The sequence below is a fragment of the Erpetoichthys calabaricus genome, chromosome 5 (genome assembly GCF_900747795.2).
Source record: "Erpetoichthys calabaricus chromosome 5, fErpCal1.3, whole genome shotgun sequence".
Classification (NCBI taxonomy): Eukaryota; Metazoa; Chordata; class Cladistia; order Polypteriformes; family Polypteridae; genus Erpetoichthys; species Erpetoichthys calabaricus.
In genome coordinates this window covers 222,326,413-222,350,749 of record NC_041398.2, presented here as the reverse complement: position 1 = coordinate 222,350,749, position 24,337 = coordinate 222,326,413, and the positions used below count along the sequence as shown (strand labels likewise).

Below are 24,337 nucleotides of genomic sequence, written 5' to 3'. Positions count from 1 at the left end.
TATTTAGATGGAAGCAAAAACATTCACATAATGTAAAGGTTCCATGACCAACAACAATTTTTCCTCTTCCCTCTTAACTTTAGCTATCGTGAATACTGAGTTGGTGTTTGTTTTAACCCCGCACTAGTTTCAGCATTGTGTTAACCGAACAGTATTACTCAATGTTAAACAGTATTGTGTGGTGTATATTGTGTTTTTTAAACCAATGTTTTTACTTATCAGATGGCTTTTTGTAATGTTAAATGGTTAGCTTATATCGGCATTAGTAACTTGAACAACCTGTAGGAGACTTTGGTTTTGAATCTATACTTGTACTAAAAACAGGTTTTTAAATGCTTCACTTTTACCCTGAAAGTATTGCTTTGCTAATGATCCTGTTAGGTTTCACTGTTAAACCTGAATTTTCTATCTTACTGCTGTTTTCTGCTAGAACTGACTAGCTTCCATTGCAGTGGGCTAAATCTAGTGTCCATTCTCATTAATGCTATGGGAAAATTACCATCATATTGCAGATTTTTCTTCTATCATTATTGTAGATATAAAATTGCCATTTTACAGAACCTGTACATTGTGAGCAATACTCATTTTATGTATCGCAGCCAACATGCAGTTTCACACACATTCTGAATTCTACACATTTCTTTAAAAAAAAAAAAAAAAAGCAATTAATTGCTTATATTCAGATCACCTGTATTTCATTTTTAATGATTCTTTAAATTGGGGTAAGGGGTATATTTTGGTCATATTTTTTTCTTCTTTGTCCAGTTGTACCTCACCGTCACACTTATTAACTCTGGTCCCATGGTGCATATATCACATCATATCCCCTGCCCCAGATGTGTAGGAACACCTGGAAAGTCATTATACTACAACATTTAGTATGGTTAGTCGTTTCATTTTGTAATACATAGACTCTCACAGTACCTTAGTTTATGGGGGTGAAAAAAGAGATGAGTAATGACCACAACTACTGGCCATCAGGAATAAAAAAATTAAACTTGTGTTAAATGTGTGTCACAAGTGATTTTTATTTTAATGTCTATTAACCGGCGATGCACAGGGTTTACCGGCTCTGCTTTCTCTTTAATGATACCACGTTATGTACACAGAGAATCCAATTTTTGTGCTTTTTAACACTACATTTGTAGCTTGAATAGGGTTGTGGAATCTGGCAGTGTTTCCTGAGGGTTACATTTGTGACATATTTTAAGTGACTGTGTGACTCATAAGCACTTCATGCTTTCCAAACACACAGTGAGAAAAAAAATTACATTTTCTAACTTGTTATAATTTATGTTTGGCATAACATTTTGATGCACACAATGACTTAACTGAGTTGAAATTGGAGCATTTTTAATTTGTTCATCAAAGAGTCATTTATTGCATTTTTATTAAATTTGTAACATCCCTATTTAAAAATAACAGTGGCAATATAATGCAGTTACATGCAATGGTATACGGCATTAAAGACATTCTTTTTAACACTACACTTAAAGTATCACATAGTTAAAAACATAGCTTGAATTTTCATAAACGGTGCATTCCAATTCAAGTGATGTAAAAACTGTATTGTTAGTTTCTGGTTGTGAAGGGTCTGTGATTAATTGTAGTTCAGATTTATTAAATATAACATTTTTGAAAGAAGTACCAGATGGACAGTTAAAATCTTTAAAGTCTCAAAGTAATATTTTTGGTTGCTTCAGACAATGATGGACCAAATCTGAAGCTTTGCCAATAAATCATAGTGTCAGACAAATACTGAATTATTCTACTCTGCAGATAATGTAGCTATGAGGTTGTTTTATTGTGAGCAATGCTTATATAATTCTTGGATTCATTTCTATGTAAGTTACTTTTGGCTTTTTTAAATTTAACGGTTGACTTCCCTCAAACTGCAGTTGAAGTGAGCAGGAGTACAAGTGGTTTAACACGTGCACACCTCTCCTGGTGTTTGACAAACTTGTTCTGGGGGATTTAGTTTGCCATGTTGAATGAGTATATAATTGAAGTAATTGAAGTCACTGTGTATGTTTCTTTGTTTCAAGATAGTCAGGTTCGCACAATGACCTGTGCTCTTTCAATTGAAGATTTTTGAAATAGTAGGAATTTAGTGTGCTCTACTTGAGATATCACAACAAAATCTAAACTTTCGTGACAAATTTCCTTAAAGAATAAGTTTCCCAAATTTCAACAAAATTGGTCCACTGGGAGGTGTTTCATGACAGATAAACAGTCACAGCAACTGCAGTTTGTGCATTTTACATTAAATGCAAATGCACCTAAAAAAATAAATAATTTTTGCCTAATTTGTCATCCCTACTTTAGATTTTCATCTCCAGTTTGTGTGTGTGTATGTATAAGAGGACATTAGAGGGCAGCCCTCCTGGATGGTTGTGGCACCACGGATTCCCCCAGGCCACGTGGGGAGTTGGAGTTTAGCACAGCCTTGTTGGGTTCCGTGGGGGCTTTCGCCATACCTGGGAGTGATTCCAAGTCTGATTAATGAGCTACCTGGAATATTTCCAGGACCAGCTTATAAGGAGCTGCCTCACTCCAATCAGGGAGGAAGAAGGATGAAACTTGCTGGAGTAGGAGTGGAGGCAGAAAAAGGAAAGGAAAGAAAAAAAAGAGTGCTGACTGTGCCTTAAACTGTGTTGTACTTTGGGGAGCGAGTAAGAAGCATTTCCCCAGCTGAAAATAAACGTGTGCTGTGTTGAACTTGTGTGTCTGCCTGTTTGTGTCGGGTTAGGGCAGCTGTATGCTCCCCGGTGGTCCACAATTTTTTTTTGTTTTGCTCTGGAGGTGATCTTGGTACACTAACCACTCCTGAGCCAGAGTCACTATAGTCTTCTCTCTTTGTTTGTAAGCTGATAGACACTGTCCTCACCCATGCTTAGAAACTGTGTTGTAAAATGAACAGGCAGAAGAGATTCGGCTGCTCTCTTTTCTACATGCCGCAAAGTTTCTGCTGGTTGTGATTTCTTGTGTAGAGTAAGCCCAAAAATGCTTTGATCCTTATTACCAAAGCCTACGAAAAAACACGTAAATCCGTCCCATCTTAAATCCCTTCGCACCTCTCCGTCAACGTTTTTTGTCTTTTAAATGTGTCAATAAGTAGCAAGCAGCCTGCTATCACATCCCCCCACTGCCGCACAAAGTTTTCTCAGCTCAAGTCTGTTTACCTGCGTGTCAGTTGCTTAGAGTTGTATAGAGTTAGAAGTCAAGAAAAATGACACCTTTTATAAATACTATATCGTTATTTGGAACACATGCATATCATGTGTGCGCCGTGTCTACAACAATCTATGTAAACACATTGTTAAAACAGAAACGTTTGTCATGTTTTAGTAATAATTGACAAAATGTAGACATGAAGCACATATTGTGTGAAGTCAGAAGTCCAAATATCAAGTAAACACTTTCACAAAAGGTACAAGTATAACAAAACAAGTGCACTTTTATTCAAGAATATAACTGCTGAAAAAGAACCTGCGTTAGGGTGCGACATTGACATGTCCTTGCTACGATTGCTTTGGTGGTGTAATGGTAAGAACTGCTGACTGCTAATCAAAGGGTCACACGTTCGATCCCGCACTACTCCATTTTGAGAAGTGAACTGCTCTTATTCTTACTAGTTTAGAATAAAAACATACATTTGATTTGAGTCTGTAATAGCCAGTGTAAATGTATGGTACTTGTAAAGGTTAGCGTTGTTTTTTTTTATTCAGTTGTATTCTCCCCATTACGTTCACACTCCCCCCGATCTGACACTGCTGTTTTCACATAAAGACGCGCTATAGCAGAGGTGAACTCGGATGATGATGAGGGTTCTACATCGGAGAACGAATGCATGTCAAACTTTTGCAGTCACTGTACTTTGTATATAAAAGCCAAATCGAATATTGTTTACCTTGATTTATTTACTTAAGTCCTACAGCGTAAAGTCACAAGTAGACTGCAGAGCTTCCTGTATTTGATCGACATGGGCATGCTCAAAAAGTACATGTGTAATGCCACGAAAAGTGTATGCTGACACTTAAGTACGCGAGCAATGGTATGAGAATGCAGTCAGACTTTTTTTTGGGCATATACACCCTCCAGATCTAAACACTAGTGTGGAGAGTCGCTTGCGTACTGAAGAGTCTGTAGCTGCAGGTGGAAGCTGCCATCGCTGTACTTTGTATATGTACACGGGAAGCTCTGCAGTGAGAATAAAACTGAATTAAAAAAAAAAGAAAAAACCGCTAACCTTTACAAGTACCATGCATTTACACCCGCTGTTACAGACTCAAATCAGATGTATGTTTTTATTCTAAACCAGTAAGAATAACAGCAGTTCACTTCTCAAAACGGAGTTGTGTGGGATCGAACTCATGACCTTTTGATTACCAGTCAGCAGTTCTTATCGTTATGCCACCAAAGCAGTCGTGTTAAAGACGTGTCAATGTCACACCCTAACACGGGTTCTTTTTCTGCAGTTATTTTCTTGAATAAAAGCGCTCTTATTTTGTTATACTTCTTCCTTTTGTGAAAGTGTTTATTTGATATTTGGACTTCAGGCTTCACACATTATATGCTTCATGTCTACATTTTGTCAATTATTACTAAAACATGAAAAACGTTTTTTTTTTAACAATGTGTTTACATAGATTGTTGTAGAAACGGAACAGACATGAAATGCATGTGTTCCAAATAATGATATCCATATTACTAACCGAGAATGCTAAACCGGATGGACGCAGGGACATCCGGCCATGGGCAGTAGCCGCAAAAAGACGTACTGCGCAGGCGCCCCAAGAAATGAGGGGCCGCGAGAGGCGGACAAGACCACAGAAAAAAGGAGTGAGCACAGAAAAAAGGAGTCAAAGAAATGAAGCGCCGCAAGCACAGAAAAAAGTAGTCAAACGCAGGCGCCGCACGAAACCCATTGCACACGAAACTAGCACACACAAAAAAAAGAAGACGCTCGCGCACAACAGCAAGGCACCCCCCCCCTACAGGCACCGGACGGGACACACACCAAGAGGGGGATTCAACAAGCCCCTGGGACACAAAAAAAAGAACACAAAACCACCCCACACACCCTACAAGAAACGGACGGGACACACACAAAGAGGGGGATTCAACAAGCCCCTGGAACACAAAAAGAAAGAAGACGCTCGCGCAACAACAATCCTCACCCACCCCCCACACACATCAATAAGAAGTGACACCCAAAGCCACATTTCTAAAGGAAACGTCCATATTAAACATACGTCATCTCAACACCTTCACACTAGGCAGCATAGGTGTCAGCATAGGTGGATCTCCTTACAATAAAGCACTATTAACCGTTCAACTGCAGAAAAGGCTACATATTAACAGTGAGTGCGATCCTCCTTATTACTTATCCATATTTCGCATGCTGAGGAACAAACAAGTCATGAATACACGGTCACGGGTACAAAACGATTCGGATCGGATAACGGGACCAAACACACGAACACGAATGAAACAACAAAATACACGGAGGCGCATACAACGCGCTTCGGAAACTCCGGGAGAAAAAATGTCTCGGATCAAAAAACACAAAGCTCAAGTAACCCCGTTACAGAGACGTGCCCAAATGGACAGACACAATGAACGTAGACGCATACAGCGCGCGTCTCAAAGTGCTGCATCGAAACAAGCACAATTTCAAACCGAAAGAGCTCGCGTCGCAGACATACAAAAAAGGGAGCGAGGAGACAATAAATGAACACAGACGTGTACAATGCGCATATGAACTGCCAGAAAACAAGCAAGCAAGACTCCAAAAGCAGAAAGCTCAACTGACCGACATACAAAAACGGACAAGGCTCGATACAAACAAATGCACGACGTAGACTGAAACGGACTTTTCGCAAAGCGGAGGCGAATCAATTAAAACTCCAAAATAGCGCGTCACAAATAATGGACATGCAACAACGCGGCACTCAAACGCCACAAGCAAAACGTGCCCGTCGCGGACATCAACGCCAGACACCTGCTGAACGCTTACGCCAGTTGGCTGACAACGCCTTCAATAATGAGTCCACTATTGAGGAAAATTCATTGGGATTAATGAATGTCATTTGCAATCATTGTCATTCACTTAACTTCCCTGAAGAAACAACTGGCAATACAAATAATGAATTTACACGTTGTTGTCAAAAGGGGCAGATTAGACTGCCTCCTTTACATTCATATCCTGAATATCTACAGAAGCTTCTAACTAACGATGTGCCTGAAAGTAAAAACTTTATGAACTGCATTAGATCCTACAATAGTTCATTTGCTTTTGCATCTACCGGAGTACATATCAGGCCACCAAAAGGCAATGGCCCATACTGCTTTCGCATATGTGGACAAATATTGCATCGCATTGGAACAGTGCACCCTGAAACAAATCAACAACGCAAATATGCACAAATCTACATCCTAGATCCAGATGAGGCAATCTATCAACGAATGAACCTTCCTGAAAACAAACAATGCACAGAGCTTATAATGAGAAACATCACTCATGTCATAAACAATCACCCATTAGCTAAGTCTATAAAAATGCTACATGAAGTTGAAAAGGAGGCCAATACAAAAGCAAATGCAGAAGGTATAGCAGCAATTACAATTGCTTTAGTCTTGATAAAGGACAAAGAACAAGATCCAAGACGATACAATCTTCCCGTCGTTATCCTAGAATTGACCTTACGAGTTCTGACCTAGAATTACCTTTTACACTGAAACGCCGACAGTTCCCCATTAAACCTGCATTTGCCATGACCATCAACAAATCACAAGGACAAACCATGGACAAGGTTGGCATCTACCTCTCTGAACCGTTTTTGGACATGGACAACTTTATGTTGCCTTCTCACGTGTTCGACATTCATCTGACGTTAAAGTTATAAATGATCCATGCCAAGGAAGACTCATTCAAGGACAAGACACCATCTTTACTACTAATGTATACAAAGAAATATTCCAATAAAACATTACTCTATGCCAAAAACTCTATTTTTTATTTCTATAGGCATCATCCAAACCTGCACACTATTCTATATCTAATTCATACATCTCACTCTTTGTCGTGCCCCAACGCCAGGGGTTGGCGAGCGAAGCCCCCTAGTAGCATTTATAAACTGTGTCATTTTGCTTGACTTCTCACTCTATACAACACTAAGCAAATGACACGCAGGTAAACAGACTTGAGCTGAGAAAACTGTGCAGCGGTGGGGGTATGTGATAGCAGGCTGCTTGCTGCTTATCGACACATTTAAAAGACGAAAGACGCTGACAGAGAGGTGCGAAGGAATTTAAGGTGAGCCGGATTTACAAGTTTTTTCATAGGCTTTGGTAAGTCTAGCGTTAATGGGCAATGTAAACTCATTCTTGCAGATTTTTTTTTCTAATACTCAAATAATTACTGTTAATATGTGATTCTAGTTAATTGTATTAAGAAAAACAGGGACCTGTGTAACATTGGACAAACAAATTCTGAATTAGTTTTGTTCCTGTGTATTTGCTTCATTTTTATTCATTTTAATGCATATGAAACAATTGATTTCAGATTATCATGGTGTGAAGTTGCGATTCTTGTAATTGTACACAAATTTTATCAAGTATTCGAATTTTATCAGTGTTTTGAATTTTGCATTACCTGCTTTTAGGCTTATGTTTAGCACTTATATGAAGAATGTTTATTCCTGTATGTAACACATGTGGCTTTTATGGCAATGTTGCATAAGTTGGTAATTTCTTTATCTGTTGCTGTATCAGGCCAGCCGAACGCCATTTTACCAGGAAGTCACACTGATAACCTCCTTCCGATAACCTCAGGAACTCCACAGGGGTCACAGCAGAATGGTTTCCAGGTTCACTCTACTATCTATCATCATAGTAAGTTTGGAAAAAAATGAACATATTCTGTGTACAAGACATATTTTTAGGAGTAGGAAAATGCATCTTTGTTGTTTCATAAAATACCCAAACATATTGTCGTTCTACATTTGTCTTTGTATTTTTTGTGTCTGTGCCAAGGTAATTGTAATTGTAAAATGCCTAGCAATATGGAATATTTACATTTGTAGCAAGAATAGAACACCTAGCTGAGGATTTTATACTAGTCATTGCCTTACGATAGCATAAACTGAAGGAATGGATCAAAGCTTGAAAAAATTACTATTGTTGCTGATCTTATTTTCTGCTCTGCATATGTGAAATTTCCATCTGGCTCATGAATCCTGAATTGGGCTGCCATTTTGTTAAGACTCTGGTCTCCTGCTGTGAACCATTGTTTTTGAGAACCAAAAGAAGATTTTATCATTAAAGATTGGTAAACTAATATTATGGCTAATAATTTTACAAAGGTGCATAGTTGAAATTTGTTTGAATATATGAAATTTAGATAGTGTGGCTGGGATGTTCAGTCACCACCACACATTTCTTGTGATGTCTTTGTTCTGACATTCCTGCAGCTCCCATTTTTTTCAACCAGTGCTCCTCATCAACTGGACAATAAAAAAAAATATATTTATTGTAGCTGGTCTTTTTTTTTTTTTTTTTTTTTTTTTTTTTATGTTAAATGTTTTTTAGTGGTGACAGAAGGGTACATAGCTGAACTGTTGTTTCTTACCTTTTCATCTTGGAAATGACATTTGTTTTCATTTGATTGTCAACAACCTGTTAAGTGAAAATAGTCTAAGGAAGTGTCATTTGACTGTTCTCACCATCACTTAAAGAATCACTTAGAGAAAAACATGACAATATTTTAATGTAACCAGGAGTTTCTCAATCGCTCTCTCACACATTCCCTTTTGATTGGTTCAGTGTATTCAGAAAATATTCAGAGCTCTTCACTTTGTGCCCAGTTTATTGTGTTGATGTATCCATTAAAAATTACATTTGTCATTTTTGTCTATTGCACATTTATCCGTTTAAAAATGAAAATGAAAGGGGTCTGAATATTTTCTGAATCCACTGTAGTATGCACAAAAGTAAGTAAAAGTACACCGCTCACATTTTTGTAAATATTTTATATCTTTTCATAGGACAACACTGCAGATATGATACAATGTAAAGTAATCCGTGAACCGCGTGTATAACAGTGTAAATTTGCTGGGGGGGGGGCAGCCTGTCAGTGCTCAGACCATACTCCACACACTGCATCAAATTGGTCTGCATGGCTGTCGTCCCAGAAGGAAGCCTCTTCTAAAGATGATGCACAAGAAGGCCTGCAAACAGTTTGCTGAAGACAAGCAGACTAAGGACATGGATTACTGGAACCATGTCCTGTGGTCTGATGAGACCAAGATAAACTTATTTGGTTCAGATGGTGTCAAGCGTGTGTGGCGGCAGCCAGGTGAGGAGTACAAAGACAAGTGTGTCTTGCCTATAGTCAAACATGGTGGAGGGAGTGTCGTGGTTTGGTGCTGCATGAGTGCTTCCGGCACTGGAGAGCTACAGTTCATTGAGGGAACCATGAATGCTAACATGTACTGTGACATACTGAAGCAAAGCATGATCCCCTACCTTTGGAAACTGGGCCGCAGGGCAGTATTGCAACATAACGACCCTAAACACACCTCCAAGACGACCACTGCCTTGCTAAAGAAACAGGGGGTAAAGGTGCTGGACTGGTCAAGCATGTCTCCAGACCTAAACCCTATTGAGCATCTGTGGGGCATCCTCAAACGGAAGGTGGAGGAGCACAAGGTCTCCAACATCCACCAGCTCCGTGATGTCGTCATGGAGGAGTGGAAGAGGATTCCAGTGACAACCTGTGAAGCTCTAGTGAACTCCATGCCCAAAAGAGTTAAGGCAGTGCTGGAAAATAATGGTGGCCACACAAAATATTGACACTTTAGGCACTAATTGGACATTTTTCACTTAGGGGTGTACTCACTTTTGTTGCCAGTGGTTTAGACATTAATGGCTGTGTGTCGAGTTATTTTGAGGGGACAGCAAATTTACCCTGTTATACGAGCTATACACAGACTACATTGTATCAAAGTGTATATCTTCACTGTTGTCCCATGAAAAAAATATAATAAAAGATTTACAAACACATGAGGGGTGTACTCACTTTTGTGAGATACTGTATATATAATACGTTGTGAAATCTGCCATTTGATAGTTGAAAAATGTTTCACTCAAACCAAAAAACTAATGGATCATTAAACAGTATGTTTTTGTTTTTCTGGCATCTACTGTATCTGTTTTTTCTAGCAACTTTTTATGGCATAGAATTCTTGAACCTTAAATAATTAATTTATTGTATTGTCTAACACATCACATTTTTAACACATTGTTGTGTATTGGATCAAAACCTGACATGTTAATGATTGGAACATCTAATTATTGACTCCATGTAAGCAGAGATTTGAAATTAATGATTTTTTACATTAGGTAGATTTCCGCCATATACCACAGGTATTTATACAGAGAAGGTGTTATAATTGTATAGAAATTTCAATGCAGATTTTTCATTGGCTTTACATTAAATCTGATAAAACCGCTTTTGGAGTCACAACCTTTCTGTCAGCATTGTGGTTAGTTAAGCTTCAATATTTAGTTAACAACATATTTACACATTTCATAATCCCCGAGCATGATTTGACCACTTTTGAAATGATGTGCATCTGTCAGGATAAAAGTCTGTAGACACTAACTTAAAAACACATAACTGAATCCAAATAACATGTTAGAATTAAAAAATGGTAGAATCCTATTGGTTTTAAGAAAAATGTGTCCAGTAGGTTATGCTGCACAGAGAGAATTTTAATTTGTTTTTCTTTTTTGGCACTAATTTGTGCTCTACCCTAAGCACAGCTGAGGAAGCAAAGTATAAATTCTGTCAATAAAATATGATTTTTAAATGTCATTTCATTTACAGTAATTCAATTATAGTCTGAATAACTTAAATTCTTGTGTAGGGAAAGTCATGCTGGACATTTCTTTAGTGGTACACAAATAAATAATTAAAAGTTGTAGGTATTTTTTTAATCGCTACCTAAGCCATTTTTAATTTATTTTTAAAAGTTTCGACTGACATTTTTGGTCAGTTGGCTTTTTTTTATTAATAGCAGTGATTAAGGCCCTAATAATGTCAGCACAAACTCAATTGGATGAAAGAGACCAACCACAATAGATGTTCATTCAAATAGATATGTGAGCTTTTGGGTAATTTTTCGTTGCCTTTGGTCTAGAATGCAAGTCAAAAAAATCATGGAAGTATTTTTCCTTTTTCCACATCACAGACCAGTTTAAAACCATTTCATAATTTAGGTTTATGCATATTAATTTTTCATGCTTAAGTGTGAAAGATGAAAGTCTGTGGCCATTTCAGACCAACCTAGGATTCCTATCTCCATGCACCTCACGAGCTGATTTTTTTTTTTCTGACGAGTTTCTCATGTATTTGGTTTCATACAGAAAGAAAAATAACATTTTCTAACAAAAAAGTGGTATTTTATGTCAGACACCTTCATAATGAGTTTTTTTTTTTTTTTTTTTCTCTTGAAATCCTCAATAATATTTAGTGGTTTTGCTTGATTAATGCCTACAGGTTCAAACTCTTCATGGTCAGGAAGCAGGATGGTTGCACATACTCCCAACTTGCCTCATCACCAAAATGGGCATGTGCAACATCACCCTCCTCTTCCTCATCTTGGGCACTACTGTAAGTATTCATTTAAATTTGTAAAATAATTTTCTCAAAAATTTTATGTTGCTATGTTTACTGTAGGCTTCAAATAATAAATAATATATATTAGCAGTAAGAATAAGTTTTCAGTGTTGTAATGTGCTTCATTACTATTGTTGAAATTACTTTGTGATTATTTAACTTTTTCCAGGGCAAGTACACAATGATCTTGCATTCCAGCCTCCAATCTCAAATCATCCAGGTTAGTTGCCCCTTTTTTCACTCTCTTCAAACAGAGCAGACAAGTAAAGCCTTTCATTACTATAAAATATATTCTGCATTTGTTGAATTTGTAGTGTAAATGTTACTGCATTTGATAAATCCTAATAGCCTTCTATTAGCTCAGGCTTTTTATTTTTGAAGAAGTACAATTTATTAGCTTTTCCTTGTATATTTCAAACTACAATTGCTTACATATGTAAATACTCCATGACTTCGTTTTAATTATCGCTGTTTTTAATTTGTAAATCTATTACCGTATATACTCGTGTTTACGTTCTCCCACGGATAAGTCAGGGCTTGATTTTACCTTATTTCCAGTATTTTATAATGTTGGTCATATAAGTTGAATGTGGAAAACTCACGCTATTAGTCCAATAGATTAGGATATGCTAACGCCCACCTGAGTACGGAAGCATAGGGCCACGGAGAAGGAAAAAAAAAAGTATGTTGAGAATAAAATTGATATGCCAACTTTATTCTCAGCATTTCCACTTTAATCTCGATGTGTATGTCAAGATTAAAGTCGACATGTTGACTTTATTCTCGTAGATTATTTTGTTATTAAAGTAGAACGTTGTAAATGTCATTTTAAAATCAATGTTTAATTTACTAGATTTTCTCACACCCCGTCATAAGTAATGTAACACGTTAAATGCTTTGTGTTAAGTGTTCCCTGACCCATGTTACTCAGTACATGCTTCTTAAACTGACTTCCTCTCTTCCTCTCGACTTTATTCTCGAAATATACTTTTTTTTTTTCTCTTCACTGTGTCCATATTTTTTTTCTTCTCCTTGGCCCTAATACTCTTCCGTACCTGAGAGAGTAACCATGGAGCGCACTGCCTTTTTTTTTTCTCCCTATGTTTTGTGCCTACATGACCACATGGTGATACCCGAACTATCCCGAAGCGACGTTTGCACTATTGTTTTTTTTCTATCTTACACCCTCATACACCTTTATCGTAAGAGCATCCCTTATCTACGATAGAGCGTTTGATCAGAAGAAAATATGAAGCTGATTTTAAATTAAAAGTCATTGAAGTGGAAAAAGAAATTGGTAACTGCGCTGCCACAACAAAATTCAGTGTGTCTGAGAAACTGGTGTGAGATTGGAGGAAGCAAGAAGATGTAAAATAAAAAAGTGTCGCATTTTTGAACGGGCGTATAAGTCGGGGTCTGATTTTCTGATCGCTTTTTCAGTTTTCAAGACCCGACTTATACGCGAGTATATACAGTAAATTCTTTAAAGCTGTTCTCTGGTTAGTGTTACACCCTTTTTTTAGAGCATGTTTTGTATTTGTTTTTGATTATTGCTTTCTCCATATCAGCTCCTGAATACTGGTGCTCAATTGCCTACTTTGAGATGGACGTTCAAGTAGGGGAGACTTTCAAAGTCCCTTCAACCTGCCCTGTGGTCACAGTGGATGGATATGTGGATCCTTCAGGTGGTGACCGCTTTTGTCTTGGACAGCTCTCCAATGTACACAGGACAGAAGCAATTGAGAGAGCCAGGTAAAAGGGCCTTCAGTGCATATGTTGCGACATTATTTATTCATTTATTTATGTCCTTTATGAACATTTTTCTTCCTCAATCCATTTCGCAGGTTACACATTGGTAAAGGTGTTCAATTGGAGTGCAAAGGGGAAGGAGATGTCTGGGTTAAATGCCTTAGCGACCATGCTGTTTTTGTTCAGAGTTACTACCTGGACAGGGAAGCAGGCCGTGCACCTGGAGATGCTGTTCACAAGATTTATCCAAGTGCATATATCAAGGTAGGTTTCACTCCACTCAAGTGTGACCATCGTAAGTTTATAAGCTTGTGTGCAAGGAAACAAGTCTACTATTTATTTTCAGATTTTACAAAAAAACATTTCATAATAAAAGGTAATTTTAACAAACAATTTTTGCTGATCTGAAAATTTCATAATGATGCTTAGAAAGAATCTCTCTCATGTAGACATAACATCAAACATTCGGCTCCACCCTGCAGTTAGTATTTTCTCATTTTAAATTAAACCAAGTATTATGTAGCTTAATGTAAGGCACCAGATCAGCAACATTGAATTGTCAGTACATTGCATTTGCTGTATTCCGTGACAAATATGTAAGAATAGTAATTTAGCTTACTGCATTACTTGATACTGCCTTCCACACTAGCGTTATACTTAAAATTTAAATGGAAATGTATTAAACTTCATACTGCTTTTATACATATCAATTCATAATTTGTTTCTCACTTTGTATTTTTTTAATGATCTGTAGGTGTTTGACCTGCGTCAGTGTCATCGCCAGATGCAACAGCAAGCTGCCACAGCTCAGGCCGCAGCTGCTGCGCAGGCTGCAGCAGTGGCAGGTAACATCCCTGGGCCAGGCTCTGTTGGAGGAATTGCACCAGCAATTAGTAAGTCCTTATTATGTCTGGAGCTTTGTGAACTTGCAAGACTGCAGAGTTATGTACTGTCTTGGGGGACCATGGCCAAGAACCACATTGGTATTAAGAATGTAAACAATTATCCATTATTCAATTAACTTGTGTTAAGTCTGTTTAAAAAAAAAAAAACAAAAAAAAAACGCATTGACTATACAGTTAATTTGCAAAGGGAAATGTAATTTATTGCTGTATTACAAAACCTGATGCAGACTGTAGCTGCCGAAGCGTAAGGTGAGATCAAGCACGGGCAAAACGCGTGTCGAAAGAAATCTCTCAGTCCAAAAATTTGTTTTAAAAATATTTAGTGAAAGTTAAAAGCAAACGTATAATAAAAGTATTATAAGAATAAAAGGATAATAACAAGAATAAAAGGAAAATAGTTACACACGTAGAATAAAAGACAAAAAAAAAGGAAAATGTATCGTTTCAAAACTTAGCTTTTCTTGAGAAACTTTAGTTATTTCTGCACTTAAAAGTTCATTACTTCTTCTTTTTTACTTAAAGATTCGTAACTTCTTATATACAGTGCATCCAGAAAGTATTCACAGCACATCACTTTTTCCACCTTTTGTTATGTTACAGCCTTATTCCAAGATGGATTAAATTCATTTATTTCCTCTGATTTCTGCACACAACACCCCATAATGACAATGTGAAAAAAGTTTACTTGAGGTTTTTGCAAATTTATTAAAAATAAAAAAACTGAGAAATCACATGTACATAAGTATTCACAGCCTTTGCTCAATACTTTGTCGATGCACCTTTGGCAGCAATTACAGCCTCAAGTCTTGTTGAATATGATGCCACAAGGTTGGCACACCTATCCTTGGCCAGTTTCGCCCATTCCTCTTTGCAGCACCTCTCAAGCTCCATCAGGTTGGATGGGAAGCGTCGGTGCACAGCCATTTTAAGATCTCTCCAGAGATGTTCATTCGGATTCAAGTCTGGGCTCTGGCTGGGCCACTCAAGGATATTCACAGAGTTGTCCTTTGATATCTTGGCTGTGTTCTTAGGGTTGTTGTCCTGCTGAAAGATGAACCGTCGCCCCAGTCTGAGGTCAAGAGCGCTCTGGAGCAGGTTTTCATCCAGGATGTGTCTGTACATTGCTGCAGTCATCTTTCCATTTATCCTGACTAGTCTCCCAGTCCCTGCTGCTGAAAACCATCCCCACAGCATGATGCTGCTTCCACCATGCTTCACTGTAGTGATGGTGCCAGGTTTCCTCCAAATGTGACGCCTGGCATTCACACCAAAGAGTTCAATCTTTGTCTCATCAGACCAGAGAATTTTCTTTCTCATGGTCTGAGTGTCCTTCAGGTGCCTTTTGGCAAACTCCAGGCGGGCTGCCATGTGCCTTTTACTAAGGAGTGACTTCCGTCTGGCCACTCTACCATACAGGCCTGATTGGTGGATTGATGCAGAGATGGTTGTACTTCTGGAAGGTTCTCCTGTCTCCACAGAGGACCTCTGGAGCTCTGACAGAGTGACCATAGGGTTCTTGGTCACCTCCCTGACTAAGGCCCTTCTCCCCCAATTGCTCAGTTTAGATAGCCGGCCAGCTCTAGGAAGAGTCCTGGTGATTTCGAACTTCTTCCAGTTACGGATGATGGAGGCCACTGTGCTCATTGGGACCTTCAAAGCAGCAGAAATTTTTCTGTAACCTTCCCCAGATATGTATGTGCCTTGAGACAGTCTTGTCTTGGAGGTCTACAGACAATTCCTTTGACTTCATGCTTGGTTTGTGCTCTGACATGAACTGTCAACTGTGGGACCTTATATAGACAGGTGTGTGCCTTTCCAAATCATGTCCAGTCAACTGAATTTACCACAGGTGGACTCCAATTAAGCTGCAGAAACATCTCAAGGATGATCAGGGGAAACAGGATGTACTTCAGCTCAATTTTGAGCTTCATGGCAAAGGCTGTGAATACTTATGTACATGTGCTTTCTCAATTTTTTTATTTTTAATAAATTTGCAAAAACCTCAAGTAAACTTTTTTCACGTTGTCATTATGGGGTGTTGTGTGTAGAATTCTGAGGAAAAAATTAATTTAATCCATTTTGGAATAAGGCTGTAACATAACAAAATGTGGAAAAAGTGATGTGCTGTGAATACTTTCCGGATGCACTGTACTTAAAGATTCTTAACTTCTTTTTCTGTACGCTTTAAACGTATGGCACAGCACATAAATTAAGTGCTGTTTTCTTACATATTTACTTCACACACTCAAAAGGCTCATAGGCCGGTTGGCATAGTTTAAATCATTATGCCTTCCACACGTTACTCATGGCAAGGCTGTCACTAACTGAAGAATAATGTTTACTCAAAGCTGTTAGAAATGGCAAGAATATACCAATACAATTCTACTTACGGGGGTGATAGGAACCTCCCATAGATTATGCATTGTCATCTAGTAAAATATTCATGAATCTTATAGAACTAGGAAAATGGCTCCTACACAGACTTTGACTTAAATTAACACAAGTAACACATTTTGTAAATTTCAAATAAATGCAGAATTTAAACAATGTTTGATTGTTTTGTTTTATATCCGAAAATTAATAGAAGCCTTCAGTGAAAATCTTTCCTAAACCTAGCATTATTTGGGAGTTTTTCAAACATAAGGTTGACAATTTGCTGCAATCTGTATAATACTAAACTGAAACACAAAAGGATCATATCTACAATGAATTGCTGCATGCAAAACAAGTATGCCTCTGCAATAGTGCTGGGCGGTTTGACCAAAATTCTATATCATGGTATTTTTCAAAACGATACCAGTTTCATGGTATTCGATGGTAGTTTTTTCCCATGCATAAGTAGATGTTAACCACATTTTCCACTGCAATTTCTGCAGTAGACTGGCTAAGAATAACCTATTCCACTGTCATGAGAATTGTACATTGTACAAAAAACATTTTAATGTGCACACATGTATTAATACAGGTTTGCATGACCCCATAAAGTGATAGTTTTCAAGGGGATGGCACTAATGAAGAGAAGGAATCACATTGCATGACAGCTGCAGTCAAAATATAGAACCTTTTTATTGAACAAATTTTGCAAACAACTTAAACTATAATTTTGACAACATATTTTTAACCATCCAAAGAGGCATTTAGACTTAGTAAAATATCCAGAGGTGCTTGTCAAAAGTTGTATTGCACTGAACATGTCTTAGAAAAGGAATAAATAGTAAATATTTTCTGTTAATGTTACCAATCTCTGTCCACTGACACATTAGCTATATGGATTGTAATGGTGTTGGTTATCTCGATCCACCGCTTGCTTTTTTTGTTGTAGGCAGTACCTTTGGCAAACGCGTCTGACTGGAGTGTCCTCTAGCTTTTTCGGTTTTACCCGAGGACATGGAGGGTGCCAATCTTAGTTCCATACATTCATGGTACACTAAAGCATGTTTGCGGCTAAGGTGGTGCAGCAAATTGCTCGTGTTGCCGCCACCGGCGACAACTTTAGCTCGACAGCATTTGCAGTAAATAGTTTGTTTGGTCTACATACGACCTTTTAAAACCAAAGTATCTCCAGACAACAGACACGGCTCCTTTTTTCGGCAAAGTTCTTCTGTGTCATCACGTTCAACTTCATCATCTGCTATAGCTTCAGTTTCTGAATGTTCTCTGTCCATTTTCATCACTCAATGCCTCCACTAACGCATGTACTCCGTTGCATGCGTGTTTAGCGGGGTAGCAGTGAAAAAGGTCCCCCCTTAAACAGTTTTCCATTGCGCCACGTTCCGAACGTTGTTTAAGCTATTTAAACCGGTATTGTGGTATAAGAAAAATCCATATCATAACAAAAATAAAAAACGGTTTTCGGTATGAACCGGTATACCTCCCAGTACTACTCTGCAACATATATCACTTTGGCAGTATTAGCTAGAAATAAAGCTGTGTGCAATGATAGAATAAGATGTGTTTCCAGCCAGTATGGTTAATAGCGATTGTAGCTAATCAATTATTTTGAGGCTGGGTACCACTTTCATTCTGTAGCAGTATTGAAAGCCTGAGACTATTTACGTAGAAGATGCAAGAGCTGAAAATTCACCACAGACAAAAAGCTTGCAATTTAGACTTCCTGTAGTACTGTGCTAATTGAGAATTATATACAGTAACGTGGTACTACATACTAGATGAAGACCTGTATTAAATCAACAGTACTACACACACACACACACACACATATTATTAAAACATAAATATTAAAATGTGGGCTTCAACTCATGTTATAAATTCTAAATATTCTCGATTGTAATAGAAGTTTTCATTTTTCACTTTCTGGTAGAGGTCCAGAGAGGGCTAGATCCCTAGTGAAAGATCAAAAATATCATATTCATAATCACTGACCTTAAAATAGTCTAAAATGATAACTACACATGCTTTTGTTTGAAATTTGTCATTTTTAACCTTATGGGAGTGGCTGTTAGAGGGCTAGGACCACGAGTAAATATATTTTTGATAAGCAACCTTCATATAATACAAAGCAACACTCCATATGGCTATATTTTGATCCCTGTTTTTTTTTTTTATATATATATATATGAAGTTTGTGAAAAGGACAAACTGTGACCCCTCGTATTGTATTAATTGGGTGAGCCCCTGGGGTCGGTTGATGTGGCATGCCCACCTTCAAGTGCTTCTGATCATTTTTATCAAAGACACTTGTTGGTTTACTCATCATCACAAGGGTGTAATTACCTGCACAAAGTATGGTCAGAAATGGCCTAAAAAATTTTTTTTGTGTGTACAGGGCCAAAAACGGGAGGAAACACAAAAAACTTCATCAAGACGCGTTGAATGGTATATCATATGTGAGGGTTTTCTCATACTGATCAAGTCCATAACTCTTATGAAGAGGACAATAAAGATGGATGGTGTACACTATGGTCATGAGCTTTGGGTATTGACCAAAATAACAAAATTATGGGTATAAGCGGTTGAAATGTGCTTTCTCTGCAGGGTGGCTGGGCTCTCCCTTAGAGAGAGGATGAGAAGCACAAACATCTAAGAGCGGCCTGGAGTAGAGCTGCTGACCCTGCGCATCAAGAGGAGCCAATTGAGGTGGTTTGGACATCTTATATGGATGTCTAATGGATGCCTCCTAGTGCAGAGGTTTTACAGGCATGACCGGCTGGGCTTGCTGGTGGGGTTATATCTACCAGACGACTGAGGGCGTATGGGGCTCACTGCCAAGACTGTTGCCTCTATAACCTTGTCTTGGATAAGTGGTGGAAAATGAATGAATGATGACTTTATCCAAGGCGACTTACAGTTAAGGTCATAATTATTAGCACCCTATGAGAAATTCCTACATTTTATATCTAATTTTAACATTAATAAAACTTTACAAAGTGAAACATGCATTAATGTAAAATCAATCATCAACTTTATTTAAAGTGCAAAATCACCATGCAGCATGGTCCCAATACACTGTACAAATTAGAATACGTGAAACATGATGTAAAATAAGCAAATAAAACAAAATAAAGCAACATCAATGTTAAATGAATAATAACTAATAAAACTGGAATCAAATAACATTAAAACATTAAAAGTTAAGGTATGTCAACAAAGGAATAATATAATAAGGAACATTTCAAGGATGATAGACCTGACTGAAATCTAAGGCACATTGTAATGAAGGGAGTAAAGGTAGGTTTTAAGTCTTGATTTAAAAGTCTCAATTGAGTGTGCTTCTCTTACACGTAATGGCAGGCCATTCCTGAGGGAATGACCAAAAGACCAACATGAAGAGAGCGAAGAGTACGTCCCAGTGTGTACGGTGTAATGAACTGATTTACTTAAACATCTGTTATATTGCTGTATAACAACTTCATTGAAAATTGGGGTGGTCAGCATTATTAGGTCCATGTGAATTTGTCAGGAAGTATTGCAGATAAGATGAATGTTCTGGTGTCAAACCATACCTGAACCCCATATGACTTGATTGGCTCAATCAGTTAGCACCACACTCTAATCAATAAATGGACTGAAATGAGCAGGGCTAGTGGTACTTAAAGGAAACATTGAGAGGCATCACGCTTACATTCTTTTCAAAAAGTAATTTCATCATTCCAAAAACCAATATAATAAGTATGGATCTCAGAGAAAAGATAGTGGATGCTTATCTTAAGGGGGGGATGGCTATACGGCCATTTGCAAGCGTTTCACTGTGTCCAGAACAGCCGTATGTTGCATCATTGCAAAACAAAGTGACCCATTCTGTCAGAAACAAACCTGGTTGGGGTCACAAGCGTAAGATTTCAGAGACTTCGGAGAGGAAAATAATGAGACATGCCAGATCACTGCAAAAGGCCAATGTCATTGAACTGGCCTTTTCTGGAATTAAAGTTCCTAAGAAGACTGTTGTGAGGGCTGTTCATTGTGGGAAGGTTCAAGGTCATCCGCCAAGGACAACCTCACATGGTGGCATAGCAAAGCTAGACTGAAGTTTGCCCGAGACAATTTGAAACATGGGGATGAATTTGGAAGTCTGTCCTTTGGTCTGATGAGACAAAGCTGGAGCTGTTTGGGCACATGGACACAGCTTTTTTTTGGTAAAGAAAGGGAGAGGCTTTCCACCCTAAAAACACAGATAACACAGTTAAGCGTGGCGGTGGGAGCATAATGCTGTGGGTCTGTTTTGGTGCTTCAGACACAGGAAACCTTGTTTGGATACATGTTATAATTTAAAAAGCAGCTTATGTTGACATATTAAAAGATAATTTGAAGAAATCAGCTGCCAGCCTGGCTTGGGGTCATTGCTAAGACTTTCAACAATGACCCAAGGCACACATCACAGTTGGTCCAGAACCCTTTGAGGAACACCAAAATCAAGGTCTTGGAGCGTCCATCTTAAAGCCCATAACTCCTAATCCTATTGATAATCTTTGGCGAGAGCTCAAGGTTAAGGTCCATGATTGAAAGCCATGAGCTGGAGCAATTTGCCATGCAGGAATGGTTTATGATTCCTCAGAGAACTAGTGAGAAACTACAGTAAGTGGTTGCTATCAGTTGTGAGTTGTCAGAGAGCCAATAATTTTGGCCCTGCTATCTTTGTGTTTTCAATGTTTCAGTTAAGTGCATCAGTAAAATACTTTAATCAAACTTCTTGGAAATTGTGTCTTTGTTCTTTTGGAAGCAATTCTCATAAACACTTGTCATTTTTCTTAGAAACGTAATGGTTTTGTCTTTGGAGTGTGGGCTAATAATTAACTGTAGAACATATGAGTTACAATTTCTTACATTTCTTTTGTTTTTCCAACTGGAGCACAGGCAGGCGAAGAGACCACAAAGTCCTATGTCCCAAGCCTTAGTCACTGCACCACTCTGTATGCCAGTAATATTAGCCCATTCAGATGAGAAAAAAAAAATTACAAATATCGTGTACAGAAAAGTGCTTAGTTATATCGTACTTTTGATACATCAGTGCTTAGATATATCATACTTTTGATACATCCTGTTAACTCACAACACAATAACCAAGACTATACAGGGTATATAGATGTGGATAATGAGAATCTAGAAATCGTGTTTACAGTGCATTGATAAACGAATTCAACAAATTGGAGGTATTAATGTAAGGACAAATGTATTTTTACACAATATAAAAACATTTATATTTCAACCGTTCATAAAATGAGATTTGCAGTGTGCTGATCCATATTATATGTGGTAAGCAACTTACTAGGGTTTGGTCATTGAGTTTGTGTTGAGGACATGGGAGCGAATTTCAAAGATGCTAATATTCATTGTCATAAAATATACATATTCTTTCAGAATTAAATTTTGTAATAACTTAAGAATGTTGGGAAACAAGAATTTTATTTGTTGTAATTGATGGGGGAAAAATGCTTTTGCAGGATACAAGTAGAAACAATTTTAGTGGATCGTTATTACATTTTAAATGTTGCTTTTTTTATCCCCTTTTGTTTGATTATCACCACAAAAAAAGCCATGTAATGTGTCCTGTCTTCAGTTGAGATGCAAACAAAGGAATGTTCACAGAAGATTTTCAAGGATAGTTTAAAAACATTTTGTTTTTGAATTTTTCTTCCTCTCTTCTAAAATTGATTTCATAATGTGCATGAATGCCAGTGTGTGCGGCAGTTTTTAAAACCTGTACATGGATCTTTTTCTTTTTTTTTTTTTTTAAACTGACTGGTGTCTTGTTTTTAAATGCAGGTTTGTCAGCTGCAGCTGGTATTGGAGTAGATGATCTTCGAAGGCTTTGTATTTTACGGATGAGCTTTGTGAAGGGTTGGGGACCTGACTACCCTCGACAGAGCATCAAGGAGACTCCTTGTTGGATTGAAATCCACTTACACCGAGCTCTGCAGCTCCTCGATGAGGTCCTGCACACTATGCCTATTGCAGACCCTCAGCCTCTGGACTGAAGGGGGTGCGGATGATCTCTGCTTTGCAGAAACATGGACTTTCACATTCATTTTGTTTTAAAATTTGATTTTAATCTTTTTTTCCTCCCTGTGTATTTTTAGAACAAGCGGAAGCTGCAGTTGAGATCTATGGAACAGTATTCAAGGCTATTGTTTTGTAGTAGGGCCTTCTTTTTGTTGTCATGTGAATGCAGGTGCTAGGGCTCTGTAATTGCCAAGGGCCTTATTCAATGAAGTAGGCCTCGCCAGCCATTACTTCAAAACCCACCAGCCTAAGGAAAGTGAATTTTTATCTCTCAGACAAGCCTGGTAGTGTTTAGTATCTTAAAAGAATGCAATGCAATGCCAGTGGGAATAGCTAAAGGAACATACTAAGGACACAAAACACCATCCCAGTATGGTTTATTCAGCTCTGTTACTTTCTTTTTCATTATCATAACAAATATTTTAGCATTTTATTTGATTTGTTTTATAACTTGTTTACACAGAGCTAATACAGTTGTTGGACATTTTGAATTCATAAACAACATTTGTAGTTGTGTCCATCTTTTCCACCTAAATCTACAGTTGAACAATGAATGCCCTTATTGTGTAGAACTTGTTTTGGACACATTAGACAGGGTGGGAAAACAGAATTTGGAACCAGTGACAATATTGTTTATTTTCCAGTAAAGGATTTTCTCATTCTGTTTTAAACACTAAAATACAAGATCTGAACCTCTATTCTGCTTGCACTTTCCAGTATTTTTTTCTTTTGTTTCCTTTTTATTTAATCATGTAGCAGATAAATTTTAACCAATAGGTCTCCCTAATTGCACATTTTGGGAGGTTATTGATAGGTTAACATTACAGTAGATGTATTTCATTGTTTGAAAATAATTTTAGATCTGTTCTTTTTATTGCATGCGAATGTTAAGAGTGTATTGAGGAAATTCAGGTGACTTTTAAAAGATTTCCCTGTAGAGAAATGAACATATCCCAAAATCGTATCTCTTGTGTATTTAACAGACGTACCCGTCTTGAAACGGAATGGGATCTTGGTTGGAGGACATGAAAGTGACACTGCTCTAAAATTCCACGGTCTTTCAATAATCAATGTAAATGCATATCATCTTTTTTCTTTTGTTTTTTTTTTTTTTTAATTCACTTCAATGTTTTCTTGCATCATTAGATCTGAGGACTATGCAGATTTCACAAAAAGTGTTACTTTGTAATTTGTGTATTTAATTTCCCAGGGAGGCCACACAGTTTTGAGATGCCATGATGGCTACGGCTGCATCTCTACCTGATATAAACGTCTAAATTATTTATTGATCATATTAAAGAATAGAGCACAGCATTTATTTGCTAGATTACTAGAAGTCTGGACACAGTACTTGCACTGTAGATATTTTATATTAACAGATGAAAAGGAGCAGTGCTTATGAGCTGTCTGTGGTAGAATAGAAATGCCATTCCTGCCCCCTACTCCCTGATATGCCCTTAATCTCTTCTGATTTTTGTTTTTTTCTTTTTCAAATATGAGATTATGGATACAACTGGAGTGTAAATAGTTTCTTCCTCTTCCT

General features: G+C 37.7%; 1 protein-coding gene across 2 annotated transcripts in view; it reads left to right on the top strand.

The window, feature by feature from the left end:
- LOC114652266 (mothers against decapentaplegic homolog 4) overlaps nucleotides 1–22,939 on the top strand; it is a 66,183-nt gene extending 43,244 nt beyond the window's left edge. For both annotated transcript variants that reach the window (XM_028802576.2, XM_051928021.1), the window contains 7 exons: nucleotides 7,777–7,896; nucleotides 11,564–11,677; nucleotides 11,853–11,903; nucleotides 13,252–13,435; nucleotides 13,528–13,696; nucleotides 14,187–14,325; nucleotides 22,558–22,939. In XM_028802576.2, the coding sequence (XP_028658409.1) occupies nucleotides 7,777–7,896; nucleotides 11,564–11,677; nucleotides 11,853–11,903; nucleotides 13,252–13,435; nucleotides 13,528–13,696; nucleotides 14,187–14,325; nucleotides 22,558–22,769 (989 nt within the window). In that variant the 3' untranslated portion in view covers nucleotides 22,770–22,939. The remainder of the gene's footprint in view (nucleotides 1–7,776; nucleotides 7,897–11,563; nucleotides 11,678–11,852; nucleotides 11,904–13,251; nucleotides 13,436–13,527; nucleotides 13,697–14,186; nucleotides 14,326–22,557) is intronic.
- The last annotated feature ends 1,398 nt before the right edge of the window (nucleotides 22,940–24,337 follow it).